This window comes from Pyrgilauda ruficollis, unplaced genomic scaffold (assembly GCF_017590135.1).
Source record: "Pyrgilauda ruficollis isolate IOZ18807 unplaced genomic scaffold, ASM1759013v1 scaffold179, whole genome shotgun sequence".
NCBI lineage: Eukaryota > Metazoa > Chordata > Aves > Passeriformes > Passeridae > Pyrgilauda > Pyrgilauda ruficollis.
This window is the reverse complement of record NW_024516875.1, coordinates 92,579-115,433: the sequence shown is the minus strand read 5'-3', so window position 1 is coordinate 115,433 and position 22,855 is coordinate 92,579. Positions and strand designations below refer to the sequence as shown.

Here is a 22,855-nt window from a genome sequence, read left to right as displayed (position 1 = left end):
GGGGTTGGTCTTTGAGAATTTTGGAAGGATCATGATAATTTCATTCTTGTAGAAATGCCACAGTTATAATTCACCTGACGTGAACTGTGCCACACAAAAAATGAACTTTTGGAGTTTTGTCAAATCTGTGTGAAGTAAATGTTAAGTGAAATTTCCAAAGAACTCCAGTTCTAGGCAAATATTATATATCATATAATATATGATAATATAATAACATTATAATATATGATAATATAATAATATTATAATATATAATATCATATTATTACTTGGCTTTATCTTAATTGTGCAGGATGGGCATAGGCTACTGCTTCCCACTTCTCTGAAACCTGTATCTTCTATTACCTCCTCTCTGCTGTCATCCAAGTGATTTTCTGGTAGTCAGAAGTGGGAGATGGCTAACAACAATACAAACTCAGTCACAGACAAACCCTCTGTGTGAGAAAAGACTTTACAAGATGACAACTTATAGTGGAGCAGTTGTTGACACCCGGATAAGTTTAGGAAGAAGAATTACGAGTTCTGCTACTCTACTCCTAGAATTGTAATAACATGTTTTATATTGATAAGTATTGTTGCTCTGCAAGCTTTGAGGCAAACAAGTTGAAAACAGTACCTTGATGTTAGGATGAAGTTAACCATGCGTTAATTGTGCCTGGGCCCTATAGTCATTGGGTGCAGAAGCAAATTGGTACTGGGTCAGATCGCAGGAATGACAATAGAATTGGGCCTTTTGCACTATTACAGAAAGTACCAGCTGCAGGATGTGAGCAGTCATTGATGTACTCTGCTGATGCCTGGTTACTGAATATTCAAGTTGTCTTGAAGCAATCCTCTTCACTGAAGAACCTCACAGTTCTGCTTACGAGATTGATTTTCTATAATGTTATTATTATGTATTATTATTGTTTAATGAGAAAGTCTTGCTTTATAGCTTTTACCCTGTGATTAAAAGCACAAACTCTACAAAGAGCCTCTGGTTTGTGGTTGTCTGTGCTGAGCTGCACCCACAGGTTTCCTTTGTGCAAGTTTCCATCTGACACTAATATCTGACATTCCTTGCAGTTCTTCCTCGGTCTCTCTGCCCCATGTCCTCTCTATATTGCACTATTGTCCTCCTTTTCACACTGCTAATCCTGTGATCAACTTTGTTTTTATTATCTCACAGGGTTGTTTTGCATCAAGCTTAATCAATGATAATTATAACCCTTCCAAGGTCATTCATTATGCATCACCTTTCTTATTATTTCAGCTGTAGGAATTAATTCCACCCCCCCCCCCTTGGGAAATAATTCCCCCCCCCCCCCCCCCCCATCTGTGACACTTCAAATATTTTCCTTTCCTAAATTCACTGTATATTTTTTTGACATTTGTCTTTTACTAGTACTTGCAGGTAGGATATAGGTTCTGTTGTATGCAGGTATAGATTATAGTCAAATTTAGTAGTCTTGTTTCATATGTAATTTTATAATGATTTTCTGTAAACCAAGTATAAATAAAAATCTTGTGTTTTTCTCTTTGTACTCATGATCTAGTGCTTGTTTCTAAGGTAGTTATCAGTGCTATTTCTGAATTGGCACCAGTTTTGCAATGCAACCCATCTTGATTTAGATCTGTACTTTGGATACAACTGAAAAAAATATTGTAATCTAGTTGCTTTCCTTTTTAACGCTGTTGTAGCAATTTCTCAAAGTACTCAGGTGATACCTGCCACGTCAAATTTCCCAAATATATGATGTGTTTTAGGTGTTTTCTTTCAAATACATATTAAATCAGCTTTCCTCCTCTCCTTTAAATCCTTTGCTTTCTTGCAGGAGCACAACTTTGGTAAATGACTATGTTTCCAGGGCAGTTTCACCTAATTAATTGTTCATTTTTTTCCTTCTCTTTAGAACCTGTTTTAAAGTAAGACCTAAACCTTCAGAAGAGCCATCACTGTGATTAAACATTTGTGGGATCCTAAGAGCCAGGTGCATTTGACATGGGGTAGATGATGGTATTCTCTCAGGACAGATCTTTGTTCAGAGACACAGACCTCAGGTGCTGTACAGGTACTCAGGAGACCTGTGCATCAAACCTAAGTGAAAGCTCTTGACTCTTTCAGGTATTCTGAATGACTCAATTTATATACACTTGTCCTTCACAAAAATAAACCCTCGTGAGGCTGCACAACAACACCTTGACCACGTGAAGAGAAGAAAATTGACAGAAAATAACAGAGTAGAAACTTTGAAAATGACCAGCTTAAATGAGCAGCTAAAGCAAAATCCATGGCCTTTGGAGAAGAGCATATTTGAGAGTCTACCTCCCAGACTTCGTAAAGGTGCATGCTTCAGGCTGTTTCCTGTAATTCTGAGTGGCAAACTTTTTTTTTTTTTTTTTTTTTAACATTAATTCTTAGATCTATTGCTTAGAAGTTCTGGATAGTGTGTTTTGTCCTGTGCCATGAGTCTGTGTTCCCATATTTTAAAATATCATAGAGAAAGTTTATGGTAAGAGTGCTCTGAGAATTTTTATTTAATTTTCTAACTGAGCCTTATTCAGTAACACTTGATAATGTTGACTGGATATTACAAAACTCTGAGAAAATTATTGAAACTGCTTTCAGATAGTGTAACATCTTTTCCCTAATAATTATTCTTAAGCACTGCAGGAAGCTTGTAAAGAACAGAATGGATTCTATGCTCAGTTCTCTAAACTCTTCCCCATGCGGGTGATATCCTACCTGATGTTGCCGTACACACTCCCAGTGGAGTCTGCTTACTCGGTTGCTTTACGGTAAGAAACTTGTAAAGAGCTCTTCTATAGAATTATCATCATTTTGGAAATGTACTCATTGAGAGCTTGTTCAGTGTTGGAGGCATTCTGGGACTCAATAATTCAAGTGGTAACTGTCAAAAGACCCTTATTTCTACCTATGTGATGCATCCTAAAGCCTATATAATCCAAGGCTAGATAAATAAACGTATTAAGAAGATTCTTAAATAACACACTCATGTTACTAAAAGCTACCTTGTTATTGCTCAAAAGAAGCAGCCTTAGTTGTGCTTTCCAGGAATACATTCTTCATTACTATATTCTACAGGGGTATCTGAACTCTCTTCACATCCTTCTTGTGCTTCTTTCTGAAGTCTGGAGTGAAATCCACTGTTTAATCACCATTTAAATTCTCAGTTTTGTTTAGGTTGACTGAAAGTTGTGCTCTTGAAGTAAGACTTAATTTGAGAAGTTTCAGTTCTTGTCAAGGAGAAGTTATGCTCTATGAATGCACCATGAATACTAAGCTTTGTGCTTGCTTAAGGGAATTCCAGTCCTTGAGCAGCAGATGTCATGACTGTCTTTAGAAAATCTTGAAAAAACAGTTCTGGTAATCAAACCATATAGAATTCCAATGAAGTATTTTGCTTCTGTGCCAGTGAATATGGCACTTCTGTGCCATTTTTGGTGGATAGGGAGGGAGCAGGTTTCTCCAGATGTCTCTGTGGGGTTTCCTCCTTGTCCCACTCTGATGTAGCTGACTCCTGTTAAGGGGTATCATAAGGAAAAAAAGTACATTTGCTACATTGTTCTTGTTTTGCCTTCTCTTTGTTCTTCCATTGTGCTTTTCTTTTGTTCTTCCTTCCTCTTCCACCTTGCTATAAACTGAGCAGAAAGTTCCTACCACAAAGGTCTTGGAGACAGGAATATTTTGCAGGAATGCACACACTGGTCAGCCACTGAGAGATGCAGTGATATGTGGTGCCTCTTCTCTTAGCTTGTAAAAGAGAGATGAAAAGGTTAGATGGGAATTCAGGGAGGTTGGGAAGAAATGGACACCTTGGTTAGGGGAGTTGGTTTGGGGAGAAAAAGCTGTTTTGGATGCGGGACAGGGTGTGTAAAAACATAACTGAGTTTAAATCTCCTGCTTGCCAAAGCTGTGTGTTGGTTTTGCCTGCAGGTTGATGAACTGGTTTCCTGACATGCCTGCTGATGTTCGATGGATGCAGGAGCAGCTTTTTCGGATTGCTGCAACAGTTTATGCCCAAGCTAAAAGCAAGCTGTTCTGTACAGCCAGGTAAAGTGCAGTGCTGCTGCATGCAAATGATGCAGTTTTAGAAATTCTCTCTTTTTCAAATCAGTTAGTCTTTTCTTCAATAACACTAGTTGGCTTTTGGGGCATCTCTCTGAGCAAAAATGTAGCTCTTGGTATACATTTGCTATTCATCCTACTGTCCTCTCCTCAGTTACTTGATAGCACACGTAATCCAGTGTCCTTTCTTCCTTCTTAGTGATATTTTTGATTCCTTTCCACAATATCTATAGGTTGGATAGTAGGAAAAAAGTTTTTCACGGAAAGAGTCATGAAGTTCTGGAATGGCCTGCCCAGGAGGTGGTGGAGTCGCTGTCCTTGGATGTGTTTAACAAAAGACTGGATGTGGCAGTCGGTGCCTTGGTTTAGCTGAGGTGTTAGGGCATGGGTTGGACTTGATGATCTTGAAGGTCTCTTCCAACCTAGTGATTCTGTGATTCTGTCAATAAATTTGGGGATTGCCACCTTCCTGCTTTTAACCCTTATTTAGCAGTCTCTCATATTCCAGTTTTACCAGTCTTGAGTCTCTTCATCTGAGACAGGCTTTGAGAAGACATAGAATGACATGTTTGTCTCAGAAATAATTTCTAAGAGGGGTTCTTTGCTCATTGCATCATGATTAAACAGAAACATGGTTTTCCTTGTGGAAAAGTAGCTCAAACAGTGTTGAAGTGTCTGTGTATGGCAAGTTGAGGTAGTTTTGCTTGTGAGAGGGGTTGTGGCATATTGTTTTGTTGGGTTTTTGTTGTTTGGAGTTGTTTTTTTTTCCCCAAAAGCACTGCAAGAGAGAAGAGAAAACTTAAAAAAAAATAGGATGTTCTTGGATAAAACTTTGTTTCCTGTTTCTCAAATTGAAAAGGGCTAACCTGGTGATTCAGGTGCTGGTTTAGAGTGTAGACAAGTTCTGTTCCAGTTATTCAGGTTGGTGATAACAAGCTGATTGTAAAGTGGAATGCAGAGATGGCCTTTGGGGAGGTAAACAACTGTATTTACTACTTGCAAACATGACAAAAATGCCATTGAAACACTAACAATCTCCTTTTCCTTCCTTCTTTTTTAAACAGGAAAGACAATTATGCATCACTAAGAAAATGTCAAACTGTCCCATCTACTGTGGAATTTCGTTCTTCATACTGCCACCTTAAAATGCCTCACTCTTCTGCACACATTGAGAGCTGGCTCTGGCAATCTTCATGCTTCATGCACTCAGCTATGAAAAATGCTCCTGCTGATGTCCAGGAGCAGTCTGACTTAAAGTTCTATCCTAATTTCCTCCCAAATCCTGATGAGTCTGCATTGGAAATAGATGTTGACTCTTCCTCAGAGACAAGTTTCCAAACTGCTCCAGAGTATTAATAGGAAAGTAGGTTCCACAGTTTCCATAATTGAAATTGGGCAGAGAAAATTAAAACCTAGACTAGGAATCATTTTGTTTGTTGCCAGTAAGTCTTGGCAAATTACTGTTTACAGCTTCCTGAGAAATCTGCCTTGGGACTCTTACTGTTTTAAGGATGATAAAAACAGTGGCTGCTATACTAAGTAACAGATTATAGCTCTGTCAAAGCACCAGCTCAATCAGCTGTACTAAGAATTGTAGTTAAACAGTGTCTCTCTGGAAATAAATCTTTTTAAAAATTACTTCCAGCATAAAAATGTAAATTCTGTAAACAGATTGTTAGACAAACAAGCATAGATAACAGAACGTTTTTAAAAATGTAATTCTTAACAATATTATGTGTTAGGATTAGTTTTATAGCACTTAAATGGAATTGGATTTTTACTCCCTTAAGAGGAATTGGATTTTTACTCCCTTAAACACAAGTGAGTTTCTTAGTGGCCTCCAGTGTCCATTTGCCTTATATTTAAACATACTTTTGTGTTTATGGAAAGTTGTCTGCAGAAGATACTGTGCAGTATCTTGTGGAGGAACAGTATTATTTTAGGTTGTTATATGTACTCTGCAGTTCCTGTTACCTTTCCTCTGTGTCTCTTTCTCTCCTGAAATACTTCAGGTGAAAATGGCATGAGAAATGGGACACCTTCCCCTGAAGTGTAAACAAGTACAGTTTCAGTGACTTCAGAGGACTCTTTTTTTTTTTTTTTTTTTTTTTTGGAACTTCAGATAAAGGCTTACTACTTGATCAAGTATTGAAAAGTCGGTAAAATAGTGACTGTGGTTAGTAGCAAGCAGTATGTGGAGAAGGTGTTAAACTTTACAGAAGATGTTAACAAAACTCAGTGTATAGCAAGTGGTCAATGATGTTTAGCAAGTGGTCAATGATGCTTAGGTTGTCTCTCTAATTGTTACCCGATCATTTTGGTTTTTGTTCCACTCCAGTTTCAGCGATTTTTCTTTCCTTCTTTCACTTCCCTGTTGCTAAAGAAAGAAAGGTGTCCCTCTGTCTCAGTGAGGTAGGATGACCCAAAGGAAGTTTCCCAAGATTGTCAGGCACAGCAAAAGCATAAGGCTTGGTGGAGGTGTCAGTATTCAAGGAGCTCTGCAGAGGTCTCAGATAATAGGTAGAAAATTTAGCCAAATCATACCTCTATTGAGAAATGGCAGCTTAAACCATTTCCACTACAAAGGTTCTGCATGATTTGAACAAAGACAATGCATTAGTGGATGAGGGCATCTGGGAAGGAAAGTGATGTTAGGATTAGTTCTGTTCTCATGGCTTATCAGGCCTTGTACAATTTTTGAGTAGAAGGAAACAATAATGGCTTTAAAATTGATTTGCACGTGTGACCTTGGGAAGCTTCTCATTCAAGAGAGGGAATTCTGTGCAACCCAAGGAGAGAGCTGCTTGAGGGCCTCTTGTCCAGGGAAAGCAGTTGGATTGTGTTGCTCAGGAGCTAGGATGTGGGAGTGTGAGCTTTGGGCAAAATTTAGCACTTCAGTTGGGCTTGCCTTTCAAACAGTCTCTCAGTTGTGATTTCCCTAAGCTTGGAGTGCTGCATTTTACAATATACAAATGGATTTCAGGTTGGGGAGGAAGTGCTGAGCTCTCTATTTCCATGCTCTACAAGGCTGGTGCTACTTTACTTCAACTCTTCTGTTCATTTTTTGGATGCATATATCATCAGACTTGCAAAAAAAAGAAGTTGGAATTGTTACTCTAACTACAATTAAAATACACAAAATCTCTTCTAAATTGTCTTCATTCATTAATTTACCAATGTTTTAGAATTAAATCAGGAATGCCAAGTTTTGCTTCTAGTCTTTGTTGGAATACTTCTATTAACTACACGTAAATCAACCTTAACCACTTTTTCTCTTGGGCACAGCTCCCATTTTGTCTCCTTTTTCTAAAATAAAAACCACAATCTCTGTTACCATGGTCTCTGAGCTTTCTTGAGTGTAATTCACCCTAGTGCAAGTTAAATCAGAATGTCTTGATGTCATTGATGGTTCTGAGGTGTTTTTTTTAAGAGTACTACTCTGAAGTTTGAGAGATGCTTGTGCATACTCCGGCTGGGCCTAAATGTCACCTCAGTTTGAAGTTCTGTGTTTTTCTGTCTTTTTTTTTGGTTTTTGATGGGATTTTTGCTTTCTGCAATCAGTTATTTTACAAATACCTTGTTGCATTTAAACCGAAATAATTAAAAACCAGAGAAAGTTGGGTGTGAAGGGAGAAAACAAAGGGTGCATTGTTTCTGAGCTAAAAACTAACTTAGCAGATAACTAAATATAAATAATATCATAATAACCTATTAAATAATTTGTTCTATGAATAATAGATGCGTTAAAATATTTATTTATATTTAATACAGATATTTTAAAACATATAAATATATCAGTTATGTAAAGTATAACTAATATATAGTAACTATACCATCTATAAATATATAATACAAATATAAAAATGAAACACAGAAATATCTAGAGATAATTTAATGCAATGTAAAATAATAGTAGTAGTAATAATAGGAATAATAATTACAATACCAACAATTTTAAGTAAGTTACAAGACAAGTTTTCAGTTTCAAGTGCCCAATCTGCTTCCCCGGGTTTGGGGTGAATTCCGTTTCGGCTGACAAACACACACGTGAGTTTGGGGTGAATTCATGGGATCTCGGTGAAACAAACACGTGGGTTTAGGTGAATCTCCTGCGTTTGGGTTGAATTCCCCGGGTTTAGGCTGAATCCCGCGGGTCCATGGTGAATTCCCTGGGTTTGTGCGGAATCCCGCAGCTCTATGGCGAACTCCCCGGGTTTCGGTGACCCCCGGCCGCAGGAAGCGCTCCCCTGGCCCTGCCCCTTCCGCCGTCTCGGCCAATGGGCGCCGGGTGGGGCCGCCTGTCATGGCCGTCCCCGCGCTGCGGCCCTGAGCGCCCCGAGCTCGTCGGAGCCGCCTAGGCCGCTCACGCGCCGCCGCCACCGCCACCATGGGCACCGTGCATGCCCGGGTGAGCGCCGGGGCCCTGGGGATCGGCCGGGGCGGGACCGCCGCGGGTGGGACCCGGGGCGGCTCGAAGGTCGCAGGGCCCCGCGCTCCTCGCCTCGACCTTCGGGCCGGGCACGGCGCGGCCGGGAACGGGGCTGGGGCTGCGATCGGGGGCCGTGTCCCGCCTCAGCCGCTCCGCGCCTCCGAGCCCGCCGATTGTGGCACAGTCGGGCCGGGGCAGAGAGAAGGGGTCGGAGCCCGTGTCGGTGCTCCGAGGCGCCTTCCCTTCCCAGCTCATTTCTGGTGGTTTTATAGAATCATTCATACTGGCGGCTCGGAAGCGGCCTTTATGGTCGTGTGGTGACACGTCCCCGCTCCCATGGGCAGGGACACCTTTCACTATCTCAGGTTGCTCCAAGCCCCATCCAGCCTTGCCTTGGACGCTTCCAGGGATGGAGCAGCCACAGCTGCTCTGGGCAATCTGTGCCAGGGCCTCAGCATCCTCCAAAGCAGATAAATTTCTTACTGATTTTCTTCCTATAGAATACCTGGGTCTTTTTCAGGTCTTTCCTGAGGCTTTCCCAGAGCTGACCTCCCCAGGGGGTGGGCTGGCAAGAACGATGCTGGGGGAAATGAAAATAGAATAAAAACGACTCAAACCAAACAAAACCCATAACCAAGCAGCTGTAAAAAACACGGTGCAAAGAGAAGCACCCCTGGTGAGACTTGGAGGCTGGAGCCTCGTATTACTTGGAGAGGCTGAGGGACCTCACATGCCTGAAATCATCATGAATAGATGCACAAATATCCAATCCAGCTACCAGTGCCTAAAGAAGAAACATAGAGGTCTAAGTGTTCAGTTTTAAGGCTGAAGAACAACTGCAGGGAGCTGCCTCCAGTTAAGGCTCTAGAGTATGTAAATACCGTGACTAATGTAATTTCTGTTTCAAGATTTTTTGCTTGCATTCTCTGTTTTGTGTCCATCTGTGGTGTGAACTGCTAGACAATATTGTGTGGAGACAGAGTGTTTCACACTTGTCTGAAATTTGTGGCAGTGGTAGAACCTTCTGTCTTCTTTTAAATGGATTTTGATGTGCAACAGCAATTTACTGCTCAGGAAAGCAGCTATTCTGATAAGTCTCCTTTTGGGACTCTTTCAGGTATAATAAACAAAGCCATGCTGTGTTTCATTAAAGTGTTTACCTCTGATAGTCAGAACCTGAGTTTCTCAAGACGTATTTGAAAAGAATAAGGCTTAAAATAAAAGAAATACTGAAATACAAAGGCAAATAAATACATGCAAAGCAAACTAACATTCTGAGAACACCCTTTTTATTTTACTGTTTGGCATTCATAGTTTTCTACCTACTAAAACCCAAACTAGAGAAGTGACAGCCTGAGCTTTTAGATTTTTTTTAAGAAGGTGGAATTCATCTTTTTACTCAAGAAGCCTGTATTCAAACTTAAGGCTATTTTTTGGAAGAATGCAGAGTATTTTTCAGAAATCATTCAATGTGGAAGCTATTTAGCTTTCATTAAAAATTTCAGCAAGCAGTTAGGTGTCACATGTTCTGGTAATTCCTTTCATTTTAGTTCTCTTTTGCTTTTTTCCCTTAGGATTGGATAAGCCTTCTGTTGAGAACCATGGGTTTTTCTTATTTACAAAAGCCACCAATCACAAATCTGCATACTGTATTAAATGCTGTTTTCCTTTATGCTTTCAGAGTTTGGAGCCTCTTCCAATGGCTGGGCCAGACTTTGGTGCCTTGGGAGAGGAAGCTGAACTGGTTGAAGTTGAACCTGAGAGCAAGCAGGAAATTCTTGAAAACAAAGATGTAAGTGCCTGACCAACATCCTGAATTTTTTTGAGAGAAATAAATGCCTTGGCAGTTTTTTCGGCAGTTGGCAGTAACAGAAGGTTGTTGTTATTTTGCTGTTGTATTATACATGAATACACAGAGTCATACAGATATTTCTGATAGAGTTATTATAATCTTCATAGTCTCTTTTACAGACTCTGGTATAGAATCATAGAATTGTTTAGGTTGGAAAAGACCTCTAAGATCACAGAGTCGTAACTGTTAACCCAGCACTGGCAAGTCGAGCACTAAACCATGTCCGAAGTGCCACATCCACATGGTTTTTAATCCCCGCAGGGGTGGTGACTGCCCTGGGCAGCCTATTCCAATCCTTGACAACTATTTGAAGCAGATTTTTTTTGACATTTACCCCTAAAATTATAATTCACTTATAAGATTGGAAAAATAAGGGAAATGCAATCACTGGACTCCGTTTGTACTGAGTAGTGTGGAAGGTGCTGTGATTTTTACAGTAAAATTGTCTCAGGTGATTATGTATCAAAATGAAAGTATAAAACCTCATAATGGGAGTGATTTTCAGCTGCATTTCAAACTGCACTGCTTCTGTGGTAGTGATGATTTTAAAAAAGAAGTAGCAAATAACTATGACTAACTACATAATTCTGTCTTATGTACTTACTACTTGTGTGATTTCTGCAGTTGCCTCTTTGTCCGTACAACATTTATAACTAAAACCCCAGCAGCTGCAGTCTATCAGTGTTTCTTCTGCTACAACCAGTGTTAACTTTGGTGTTAGAGATCTCTTTTCTTTCATTTTTGTGTTACGGGAACAATGTCCCAGAATCTTAGAAAGCAGTCATTTCTGATGATGTAGGTTAGCAGGAATTAGCCCTAGGAATCACCAGGGTTTCTCACAATAATTTTTATGCATTGGTGACCTTGATCCTCGTTATTAGATGCAAATCCAGTACTTGTGTGTAAAGATTTGTTGTGTTTAGGTGGTGGTTCAGCATGTGCACTTTGAGGGACTTGGAAGGACAAAAGATGACATCATCATGTATGAAATCTCTGATGTTTTCAAGGCAAAAAATCTCATTGATGTAAGTGTTGCAGCGAATAACAGACTTGCTGTTTAAAAGTTAATTAATTTTTTTTCTCTCTTTTTCTTGCTTTGGGCAACTCCCTTCAGACAAGGGGCAACTCTGTCAAGAGCAGGGGTCCTCTATAAGGTGTAACTACTGGAACCTATTTGAATAACTGTTTTACTATTAAAGTAATTAGGAAGCAAACTAACAAAAGGTATGAAGGTATTGAGCCAGATGCTCTGGCTTAAATGGTTTAAATTATTTCTGCAGATGCAAGTGTTAAAGTCGTTGTGTTCTGTTTTGAAGGTGCACATCTGTTTCTTTATATACAAAATCTGTGAATATTTTACAACTTAGCTGCATTTTAACTAATATATCCTCATTATTTTTTGTTAACCTGAAAGACTGAAAAGGACTAGATTATCTTGAAAGCCCCTTCCATCCCAAATATCCTCTGATTCTATGACTGAGCTACTTTTCTCATGCTGTAGGTGATGAGAAAATCTCATGAAGCTCGTGAGAAGTTGCTTCGTCTTGGAATCTTTAGACAGGTGGATGTTCTGATTGATACCTGCCAAGGTGTGTATTCCTTTCTTTATCCTCACCTTTATTCTCATATATTCATACCTGTAATATATAATTCCCTATGTAATAGGTTTGACATTTTTTGTGTGTGTAACTTAGTCTTGTATACCTTTACATATATTTTAGATGAACAGATGGGTGTGCTGTGGATACAAATGTATCTACATCAGTTATCCCTATGAAGGAAATCTGTTAGCATGTGTTTGCATATATGTGTATGTCCATGAGTGAATTTTCAGCACTTACAGTGATTACAGTAAACTTTCCTTAATCCACAGTTTCAAGGAATGTGTGAGGGGAAGCTTGAAAATGTGTCCTGTACTTGTATTGCATATCACATTGGCATGAAATTATTAAAGCCGTAATCCTGTGATTGGGTCAAATTCTGCACTTACATCCAAACATCCTTTTCTCAAGCCATTTCCCTTTGTAGCATGGACTTCTTTATGCCTTAACTCAGTTTTCAAATAATTCAAGTAACCTTCTGTCTGCAATTTTTAAAATGTCTGTTTACAGATAACATGCACTTCATTTATTTCTTTAGGAGATGATGCCCTTCCAAATGGTTTAGATGTGACCTTTGAGGTAACAGAATTGAGAAGGTTAACTGGGAGCTATAACACCATGGTTGGCAACAATGAAGGCAGCATGGTATGGATTACTTCAAATTATTAGTAATGCCTTTTGGTATTCCTCTTACTTTCAGTTTCAAGCCTGGCAAGGAATGTGGTGATCCAGTCTTGATCCAGCCTTACTAAGACTTTGTCGGGCCTTTGTGCCAGGCTTTTATTCAGCAAAAGCCTGTTTTGAGCTGGGGGGCAATGTTGTAGCTTCCAGCTCAGCATGTTAGTTTTTTAATTCTTGAAACTTCTTGAATTATTTCTTGCTACTATTTAAGATGTTTCATCTACTGGAGAGATTAGTAAGGAATTTGGCACTTTCTTTCTATAAGATATACTTGAAGTATTTTTCTTTTCAGCCAAAATGATTTATATTTGACTTTGAAATTTTTCTTGTTTTTCTTTTTTAGCCTGGTATGAATTATTCTGGGCTGTAGGTTTTCATGAATTCTACAAACTTTGGAACTTATTTTTGTATGACTCAATTGAGGATGCATCAGATTAAAATCTTGTATGAGCCAATATTTACCAATTGCCCCAGGAAGTACCAGCTGTACTGCTGGTCTGTGAATGTGCTTTTACCAGAAGTGCTGCTGTAAGCAGGTTGTGCTTGCAGGTGCTCATCCTGCCCCCTTTTTGCCTTCTCACTTGCACAGGGCAGCTGTGCCTGGGGCTGGTGGATAAGCCAGATCAAGGGGCTCATCCTTTTCCTCTTAGGGGTATTTTTAACCTGGATAAGATCCCGCATGACTCAGGTGATGGTGTTTTGCTTGTGCAAGAAGAGTTGGAACTGGTTGAGTTGAGAGCTGCTTATGCAGCTCCACTGCCAGGAGCCAGGTCCACGGTGTTGTGGCCTGAGGGAAGCCAGCAGGGAATCCTGCCTGTTGCTTCCAGTGCTGCTCAAAACTGACTGAAAGCTGCTTGGGTTTCTCTTTTTTTGCTCAGCTTCCTCTTCTGTTTGATTTTAATTTATCACAGAGCAGTAAAACTTGTGAATGCTCTTAAAAGCATTACTTGTATACACTGATATTGGCAACCCAGATTGTTTCCTTAAGAGTTGAATAGATTTATTTATTCTAATCCCTTTAATTCAGCTGAAGTTTATACATCTAGTACTTCATACTAAAAGCCTTTTCTTTTTATGGCATAATAGCCATCATTACAAAGCTCAGGTTACTGGTTTGCTTCCAACAGCTGTCAGACAAAGGCAGTCAGGATTTGGTAGTTTTTTAGTATTCTTTTCCAGTAGAACACACAACAATAGTACAGTAGTGGTGTCTGTGTTGGGAGGAAACCTACTTCATCTTTTCTGTCACAGTGCCAAGAGCTGCCTGAAGGATGCAAGGAATTTGTGTCAGAATAGGCAAAACTGTTTCAGCAGTTTCTGGAGAATTGCAGAATTGTGTTGTGTCATCATCAGGTCTGGTTGCAAAAGGATCTTGGTGCTCAAAACAAAACTACAGGGAAGTGGCTCCAAAGGGATAATTTTCCCTTGCTTTGGTTCTGATGAACCCTCCCTGACAGGAGTTTTTCCTGAGGATCAGTGGTAGAGTCTGCAGTTGCAGAGCAGCTGCTTGTTGTGCCAAAGATGTGTTCTCCAGGGCTTTGAGACGGGCTTGGAGATTTTGCTGGAAATAACATCAATACTGATGGCTCAGTGATTATGTCAGTAGCTACTAAACAGCAATAAAAATTGGATGTTTGATTGTAACTTGCACTGTTGGCTTTTGCTGCCAGTGCAGAGAGAAAACTAACAGAAAAAAAATGCATTCAGTTGCAAGTATTTTTAGATATCGTAATTTCTAATTCTTATGATGTCCCTGTCTTCAGCATATGATTTAGATTCAAGACAGCAAACAATATAAAATGTTATGGTGTGGGGACGTTTTTGTTTGTTTGTCTAGTATTTTGGGGGTTTTTTAAATTTATTTTCCGTAGGTGCTTGGGCTCAAGTTCCCAAATCTCCTTGGACGTGCAGAGAAGGTGACCTTCCAGTTCTCCTATGGAACAAAAGAAACTTCATATGGCCTGTCCTTCTTCAAACCACGGCCTGGAGACTTTGAAAGAAAGTAGGGGATGTGTTTTTCACTACTTCCTTTTTTTAGTGAAGGAATGTAAAACAATTAATAAGATCTTTCATTGAGTAAGAATTACATTTATTCTTTCCTGAGGGTCTGGTAATGATGTAGCAGAGCTGGTTTCTTAAATTTTTGTAGTTATTCAGAGCTGTACCTTAGATAGTTTCCCTTTCAAACCTGCCAGTAATGTTGTGTTTCAGTTTTTCAGTTAATGTATACAAAGTAACTGGACAGTTCCCTTGGAGCTCCCTTCGAGAAACAGACAGAGGAATATCAACAGATTTTAATGTGAGTGTAGCACAAGTGTAACACATGCTTCATTTACATTTCAGTTGGGCTCTTGGAAGTACTTGTTTTACTTTTTGAATAATTGAATAAGTCATGCACAGGGCTGACTTGACTTTATTTGAAAGAGGTCAGTGATTTGAAAATGACAGAGGTCGTGCATCTTGGGTTTTTTTGTTACAGTTCAGTCTCATTTTGGCTGTATAAAAATGCCAGTATGTTTTTCTTCAATTTTTTTAAAAGTATCATTTCAGAGAGGCAGCTAACTGCCTCATTTACTGTATCAGCTCAATTCAAGATATTTTTCATTTGGAATGGATTAATTAGTGTACATCTAACTCTCTTGGCTGGAGCAGAATTAGCATAACTCTGAAATGGAAAAGGGTTTCTCTCTGTTTCAAGAAGTTAGGAAAGAAAGCCATAGACTCAAATATAAAAAATACTTACTTTAATTTTGTAACAATTGTTTTAATGACTTTCTAAATTCTTTATTGTAGTTTCCCATCTGGAAGACCAATCACACAGTGAAGTGGGAAGTTGTGTGGAGGGAGCTTGGCTGCCTTGCTAGAACAGCATCCTTTTCTGTTCGAGAGGAAAGTGGACACTCTCTAAAATCTTCTCTCTCTGTAAGGCTTTTTCATGGTAATATTTTAAAAACACAGGACTTTGAGTCATCTCATACTTAGGAGTGATACCAAAGGAGCTTTTTGTCTTTGGAGGGAATGTGTTTTCCTTCAGACATCTTTTGCTGTGTCTGGTCATTGCCATGGAGTAATCCAGGAGGCCCAAAAGGAGAACAGGGAATTAAGGGAACTATAGTTGACTGTTAGGCTTTGGCTTGTTCTCCCTCTGTCTCACCTGCTATCTCTTTTTGCAGAATTGCTTTGTTTTGTAGCAGACAGGAAGAATTAAACTTCCTCATCTTAAGCCTTTTGTAAACATTCTCTCCGATGCCAGCTTCTGGTCTCTTGACATCTTTCACTTACAGCTTACAAACTGTAGGAGATAAGCTCTTTGCAGACTGGTGGGTTGCAGTTGGGCTGCTGTTCTGTTTCTGGTGCGTGCCATGGGCAGAAAATATAAATGTATGCATTTCATGTGGCCTGTAAATGTCAAACAAAGCCAGTCTGTAGGAGTATTGTTCCCAAATCCATGCAGCTACACTAATCTTAGCTGGAGCTGTGCTTGTGTTCCACTGTTTGCACGGTTTTGGAAGGAAAATAATGGTGTCACTCCGAGGCATTCAACAGATATAAGAACCTAACCCAAATTTTTTTTCTTCTTTTCAGCATGCCATGGTAATTGATTCCCGGAACTCCTCAATCTTGCCAAAACGAGGTGCTTTGCTGAAAATTAATCAGGTAGCTTAAAATCGCTTGTGCTATTGTTGGGGTTTATCTGTGTGTTCAAATAAATCTTAGTTTATCTAATTGACGTTCATGTTAAAAACGTCTAAAGTTAGAAATTAATCCAAAATTGACTAGAAGACAGTGCAGCCTGGTAATTACCTTTTCTGTTTACCCAGTGTGCCTTTTAAAATCATGAAACGTTTTTTTATGGTGGAAAATTTTCATTTGTATGGCATTAATCAAAGAGCACAGCCTCTCCATCAGCATTAAATTATTTCTTAGCTGAGAGATACTATCCCTGACAGTAGTTGCACTACACTTTCAGTGGGTATTAATCAGCCCTTCTTTTTTTAACACTGTCATGCACAGACTGCCAGGCTGTAGTCCTGTTGCTACTTACATAATTTCTAAGTCTGAGAGTTAAAAATGAAAGACTGGCTAAAAGTAACTCTCCAAGGCATATGCATGTATTATTTTGGCTGAGAAAATATTTTTCCCTCTTGTTACAGTCAGAGCCTTTCTAAAAGTTGGCTTTTCTGCTGTATGAGTAATACTTCAGAAGCATTAATTTCTCTAGTGCTTTAGAGGCAGATTTGAAATGCCACTGGAATTAAAAGTAAGCAGCAGTGAACTGTTGTGAATGAGAAAAGTGGTTGTAATTCAGGGTTAAGGTACTGTGTCATTTGTTAGATCCTGCCTCTAGCACTGATCATGAGAGCTGAAAATAACAAATTGTGTCATGCCCTTCTTCACCACATGAAATCTTCTCAGATCTAGGAAAATACAGTCTTGATTTTGGATGCTGTATTTTCCAGCTTTGTTCTGTCTTTTTTCTATCTTACCTTCATTTACAAAATGGCTTGGAAAGCAATAGATCGGTTTAAAGAAAAAAAATGCAGCTCATTATTCTGAGGCTCAGAGGTTCATGCATGGCTCAGTCCAAAAATCAGCTGCCTCACCATGCTAATGTTTCTGTTTTTCTTGTAAAGAAAAATACTGCCTGTGCTGATGCAGACATGCTGAACTTTTAAAGAAACATATAGTATCTGTTACAACTTCTATAAATTTATGTCTTTGCAGGAGTTGGCTGGCTATACAGGTGGAGATGTGAGCTTTCTGAAAGAGGATTTTGAATTTCAGTTGAATAAGCAACTTCTCTGGGATTCGGTAAACTTTTTAAAGATATTTTAGTAATTGACATGAGGTTTTTCTGGGGCTATTAAACCTATGTTTTATGATTATTTTCCACTATGGATTATGAATAAAATTGTGAAAAATGGCTGGAGTAGATAAATTGATTCTGTTTTCTGGGAAATGGACTATCTGTATTTTTAACTTTATGTTCGTGCTGTGCACAATCACTTGAATAGTGGGAATTTTGGAGAGAACTTGTTTCACAGTTAACCATAAAAATTATTTTCCTTCCAGAAGTGACATTGGTCATGTCTGTTCTTTGTGGTCTTCCTTAGGAGGGATTTTTCAAAAACCTTGGAAGTTTTTGAAAAACTTAAAAATTTTAAACCTTCATGAATATTCTGTATAATCTTGGTTTAATTTCCTTTTTAATTGAAATGTTGAATATATAACTATTCATCTTGGTATCATAACTTGTAATTGTTTCTTGTGTATAAGGTTATTGGGAAAAAATGGGTAGGCTGATTTCAACAGCATTGATTTAGTATTAGGTGGAAATAGGATTTTGAATTGAAATACTGAAAAACTGAAATAAGAATTTCAGCATATCCCAGGAATGTTTCTAACTGAATTTAGAAAGAAGTTTTTTATCACATGAAGATAGTGCAATAAATTCTTCCCAGAGCTGAATGGGGAAGTAAACAGCAACTTGCATCATGAAGATTTAAAAGTCAGGGGTTACAATAATTTCTATCCCAAAGGTATTGACAAGAGATGTCACTGTCTATCAGTAATACTTTTATCTGGCACACAGACAGCAAGCAAATTATTAAATCTATTTATTTCAGTGACTTGAATTGCAAGAATTACTTTTTATAGATAAAGAGTAACTCTGTAGTTTATTTGATATTAGTATAGTGAGTTGCAGGAGGTGTTTCACGTAATTATAATTTACAGACAGGTTACAATTGTACGTTTTTGGTAAGTGCTTGTTGGACACAGTATCCTGTGGGTTTCAAATTGCCAGGAATAATTGATGGCAGTGTTGTCTTAATTCAAGACATGAAAATTCTCAAGACAAGAAGTGCTGGATGAGGTTGAGTGCTCTCTTAAGCTGTTGTGGAAGCTATATTGACATTTTCAAGGCACAGCACTGCATAAAAGAAAGAGGGCGGCAGCCATCAAGAGTTTCCTGAAAATCCTGTTGCAAATCTGGCATACAGGGTGTGATATCCACAGGATGTGAGCAGCTGTAACTCTGGGAGACTGATGGGAGCGCTGCCTGAGGAATAAGTACTAATAAACAACTTGTTTTTCTCTCCAAAGGTTGTTTCAGCATCATTCTGGGGTGGAATGCTGGTACCTATTGGAGACAAGCCATCCAGTATAGCTGACAGGCAAGTTTTTTAAATATTTGGGGGTTTTTTTCCAGTCAAAAGAGGTATTGTGTATAGAAAACTCTGCAGAAAGTTTAGAGAGAAGAAAACAGTAGTAGTTCTGAGGAGAATAAAATGTTTGTAATTAGCTGTAATTGCATGTTCGTACTGAAGCCATTTTCGTATTGGGCTGGTAAAAATTTATAAATTGCTGTGTAGTAGCTCTGCCTGGTCATATTTATGGTTGCAAAATGGTATTTAATGCCTGCAAAATTCTGTAACAGGCATGGGTTTATTCAGACACAAAGCCATATTGTAACTCTGTAGCCAATTTTACCTTCTAATGCTGGTGTTTAAAGATCACATTACTAAACCTGTTACAAAATCACCTTTAAGTGAAGCATTAAATTAAATTTGTGTATTCACTAGGTTTTACCTTGGTGGACCAACAAGTGTGCGTGGATTCAGTATGTACAGCATTGGACCCCAGAGTGAAGGTCTGACACTTTTAAGTCCCCCTCCTCTGACAATACTGTAAATATTAGTGTTTCACAGAGAGTCCTTAAACCTTGTATAAGCTGAAAATAATTACACTCGTTCTCTACTTTTGAGAAGTGTTATGGCTTTGATATGTTGTTTACAGATCAGTTCACAATGGGATAAAATCAGGCAGTTCTTAGTTAAGCTGTGATTAATTACTAATTTTATAAACTGTGTGTGTGTGTGTGTTCAAACTTGCACACTTCCAGTGTGTCATTTTAATTCGTAAGCAACCTTCAGGCTGGAAAAGTTTCCAAAACGTGGTTATAGCAACAGTTTGTTTGATACAGCCTATGTTCAGGTAGCTTAAGGGAAAGATAATCTACTCAGCAGAGGTGTTTGGAGTGCCAGGAGCTTCCTCAGTTCTATGACTTACTCTGCAGTTATCAGTGGATTCAATATCCAGTATATCTTGAAATTTATAGTTCAATTGTATCAATTGCCCATTTTTATTACCAAGGGAAGTATTGCAAAGGTGGTCAGGAGTAATTCTCATGAACTGTCATGCTGTTCTCGTGAGGGAAGGAAGAAAAATGTATTTCCCTTGGAAGGTTTAAAGAAATGTGGAAGTTCGAATTTTTCAAACTAATAGTGGTGAGTTTGGAGTGAGTCGGAAGCAAATGGGAAGAGTTGTAAAGGGTAGAAGTGGAATATAAACTTACGGAATGTAAAACAACTTACGGATGTGTTTTTGTACCTTTAACAAGTGATTCCTTCCATATGTTCCACAGTAAATGAAAATGTTTATTCCAACATTATGCCCAAACAGGTGATTATTTGGGAGGAGAAGCCTACTGGGCTGGAGGGGTGCATCTCTACACCCCTCTTCCTTTCCGGCCTGGCCGCGAAGGATTTGGAGACCTTTTCCGAACACATTTCTTCCTTAATGCTGGAAATCTCTGCAACCTCAACTATGGTAAGACTCAACAGAATTAAAAAACCCTCTTCTCTTCTTATGAAAGCAAAAAGGAAAGTTGTTCTGTGTGTGTTCAGTCAGAGGCACTTTATTTACTACATATATTTTGGTGCCTGTCAAAAACCTGCTGCTTTTAACATATATTTGACAGATTGCCAGTAGTTTATTTAGCTCTCTCCATAATTTGCCGCACAATTTGCAGGAAAGAGAGCCAGGAGGGTAATGGTAGTGTTGATGAATAGGTGATGTTTGCAGACCAGTGTGTAACTAACACTTGCTATCTTACACCATTCTGAAGGGAGAATGAAAGATGATGTTTTAGTGGGGTTCTGGTGTTTACTGGGATGAACTATAGAAAAAGCAGCGGCATTAGATGAGGGTGTGGTAGCTGATGGGACTCTTTTTCCTCCCATGCCCTAACTCTATTCAGGATACATTTCAGTGTATTAATGTATGACTTTTCAATATGATTTCCGTCAGTTTTAGAATGTGATATTTGTGATATTTGATGTCTGCCTCACTAGATGTAAGAAAGGTGACATCTGTATGGGAGGGAGATGATTCAATCAACTTAAAAATAGTAGAGACCCACTAAATCATAGAATAGGGTCCCAGAATGGTTTGAGTTGAAAGGGACCTCAAAGCTCATCTTGTTCTCCCACCTGCCATGGGCAGGAACACCTTCCACTATCCCAGGTTTCTGCAAGCCACATCCAGCCAGGCCTTGGACAGTTCCAGGGATGGGGCAGCCACAGCTTCTCTGGTCAACCTGCGACAGGGCCTCAGCTCCCTCACAGGGAAGCATTTCTGTCTCATATCCAATCTAACCCTCCTCTGTCAGTGTGAAGCCATTCCCCCTTGTTCTGTCACTCCAGGCTTTTGTCAGTTAGTCTCTCTCCATTTTTCATGTGGGCTCCCTTCAAGTACTGGAAGAGAGAAGTAAAGACATTGAAGTCTTTAACACTCATTTCCTCCTTCTCGCTAGTAGGTGCCCTATAGTGGGACATAGAGGCCAGCCAACAGTGCAACTGAAATCACAGTATTTTTATTCTAGTTATGTTCTCTTGTTATGCTGCTCATCCATTGCTGTTTGAGTGCAGGTGACGGTCCCAGGGCACACCTGCAGAGACTGGCAGAGTGCATCCGCTGGTCCTATGGCACAGGAATAGTGTTGCGCCTGGGAAACATCGCCAGGCTCGAGCTCAACTACTGCTTCCCCATGGGAGTACAGGCTGGAGACAGGTTGGTTTGGTACACCAGCTTCTGCAGAGGTTCCTGCACTCCTGTCTGCTTTCTCAGAGAGAGTTGTGCTGTGTGGGTTTGTTTAGTCCATACCAACAGAGACATCTCAGTGCTGCTTTCCCAGCCCGCTTTATTCACTTTGGTTGCACAGTTGGGTTAAGACTTTGGCTCCCAATTGCTACAGTTCATTTACCTTGAAAGCAGCTCTTGATAAGTGCAAATACCTGTGCAGCAGCTTCATTTCTCATGGGGAAGTGATCACTTAAACAGCTTGTGGGGTGTTCTTAAGCCTTCTAAACCCAAATGATTGGATAAATACCTCATTTGCTGTCTTTGATAAATACTTAGTTTAATGTGTTTGCTTGAAAAACAAAAACAAGTTTATAGATAAAGAGAAAAGAAGAACAAATTCATTTGTTAGCAGCCAATTATCCTGCATCAAGCAAATACTATAATATGCAGTAAAAAGCTTCGGGAAGCCTTTTCTTGTCTGTGAGTATTGTGTGAGATATCCAGTCTTTCATACAGGAGGAGGATTGTTTCTGTGAGCAGTGTAAATATATAGTAGCAATTCAAAATTATGGGCTTTACTTGGAAATGTAAATGCTCCATGCAGATGACAAATTGTCACAACATTTATTTTAAAAAAAACTTTGTCAGCTAAAACCTTTGGAATTTGGGGATAGGGAGAATTTCTTTTCATTTCATTAGTAATTTATATATCACTTACATTGTTTATTGTTTGTTTCTTTTCAGGATATGTGATGGTGTTCAGTTTGGAGCAGGAATAAGATTTCTATAATACAGAAATATTTTACATCATGGAATGAAATTCTACTTTGGAGATGAAATCAAGACTATAACATAATTCAAAATGGTCCTTTTTCCTTGAAATGCAGATACACAGCTGAGTGATTTACCTCTTGGACTCCACAAGAAACTGTATTAAATAATTATGCTCTAAAGGTTCATTGTACTTCTGATTCTTATCCAAGATGGGAGAGTGTTTGTAGGAGTCTATCTTACAGCTTTTAGTTGTTAGTTTTTACTTGAAGTATTAGAGTTGTGTCAGATATTGGTTCTTGGATATAGTTCATATCATTAGAGTTTTATTGGTCTGCACAGCCTTCCCTCCCCCAACCACAAGTCCTTGAAAAAGCTGTTACAAGTCAAAAATTATACCATTTTAATGGTTCTAAATGAATCAAAATGTTCTGATTTGAATACATTTTCGTTATAAATAATTTCTGTTTAAATGCCTGAAATGTGAATTGCATACTATAAAAATTCAAGTCCTCTGTCTAGCATAGTAAATACTAAAATTAGAATTTTGAAAGGTTCAGGACTCTCAACTTTGAGTATTTTAATGC

The 22,855-nt window shown here is 39.0% G+C and overlaps 2 protein-coding genes across 4 annotated transcripts in view; both read left to right on the top strand.

The window, feature by feature from the left end:
* LOC121351902 (patatin-like phospholipase domain-containing protein 2) overlaps positions 1-7,371 on the top strand; it is a 17,068-nt gene extending 9,697 nt beyond the window's left edge. For both annotated transcript variants that reach the window (XM_041464340.1, XM_041464341.1), the window contains exons 6-9: positions 2,105-2,323; positions 2,646-2,778; positions 3,938-4,054; positions 5,134-7,371. In XM_041464340.1, the coding sequence (XP_041320274.1) occupies positions 2,105-2,323; positions 2,646-2,778; positions 3,938-4,054; positions 5,134-5,425 (761 nt within the window). In that variant the 3' untranslated portion in view covers positions 5,426-7,371. The remainder of the gene's footprint in view (positions 1-2,104; positions 2,324-2,645; positions 2,779-3,937; positions 4,055-5,133) is intronic.
* Positions 7,372-8,349: 978 nt separating this feature from the next.
* SAMM50 (SAMM50 sorting and assembly machinery component) lies at positions 8,350-22,450 on the top strand. Of its 2 annotated transcripts, XM_041464322.1 has the most exons (15): positions 8,350-8,477; positions 10,180-10,290; positions 11,274-11,375; positions 11,852-11,939; positions 12,490-12,596; positions 14,504-14,634; positions 14,844-14,931; positions 15,426-15,554; positions 16,218-16,289; positions 17,358-17,444; positions 18,738-18,808; positions 19,217-19,284; positions 20,097-20,243; positions 21,344-21,485; positions 22,242-22,450. In XM_041464322.1, exons 1-15 carry the CDS (start codon positions 8,457-8,459, stop codon positions 22,285-22,287), a joined length of 1,410 nt encoding a protein of 469 aa, XP_041320256.1. In that variant the 5' UTR covers positions 8,350-8,456; the 3' UTR covers positions 22,288-22,450. The 2 variants fall into 2 exon arrangements, with proteins under 2 accessions (XP_041320256.1, XP_041320257.1); XM_041464323.1 differs by lacking the exon at positions 11,274-11,375.
* Positions 22,451-22,855: the final 405 nt, after the last annotated feature.

Coding starts and splice junctions, on each gene's coding strand:
- SAMM50 (XM_041464322.1), top strand. CDS start 8,457: ATGGGCACCGTGCATGCCCGG. Junction 11,940..12,489: donor TCTGATTGATACCTGCCAAG/GTGTGTATTCCT, acceptor TTATTTCTTTAG/GAGATGATGCCCTTCCAAAT. Junction 16,290..17,357: donor CTTTGCTGAAAATTAATCAG/GTAGCTTAAAAT, acceptor ATGTCTTTGCAG/GAGTTGGCTGGCTATACAGG.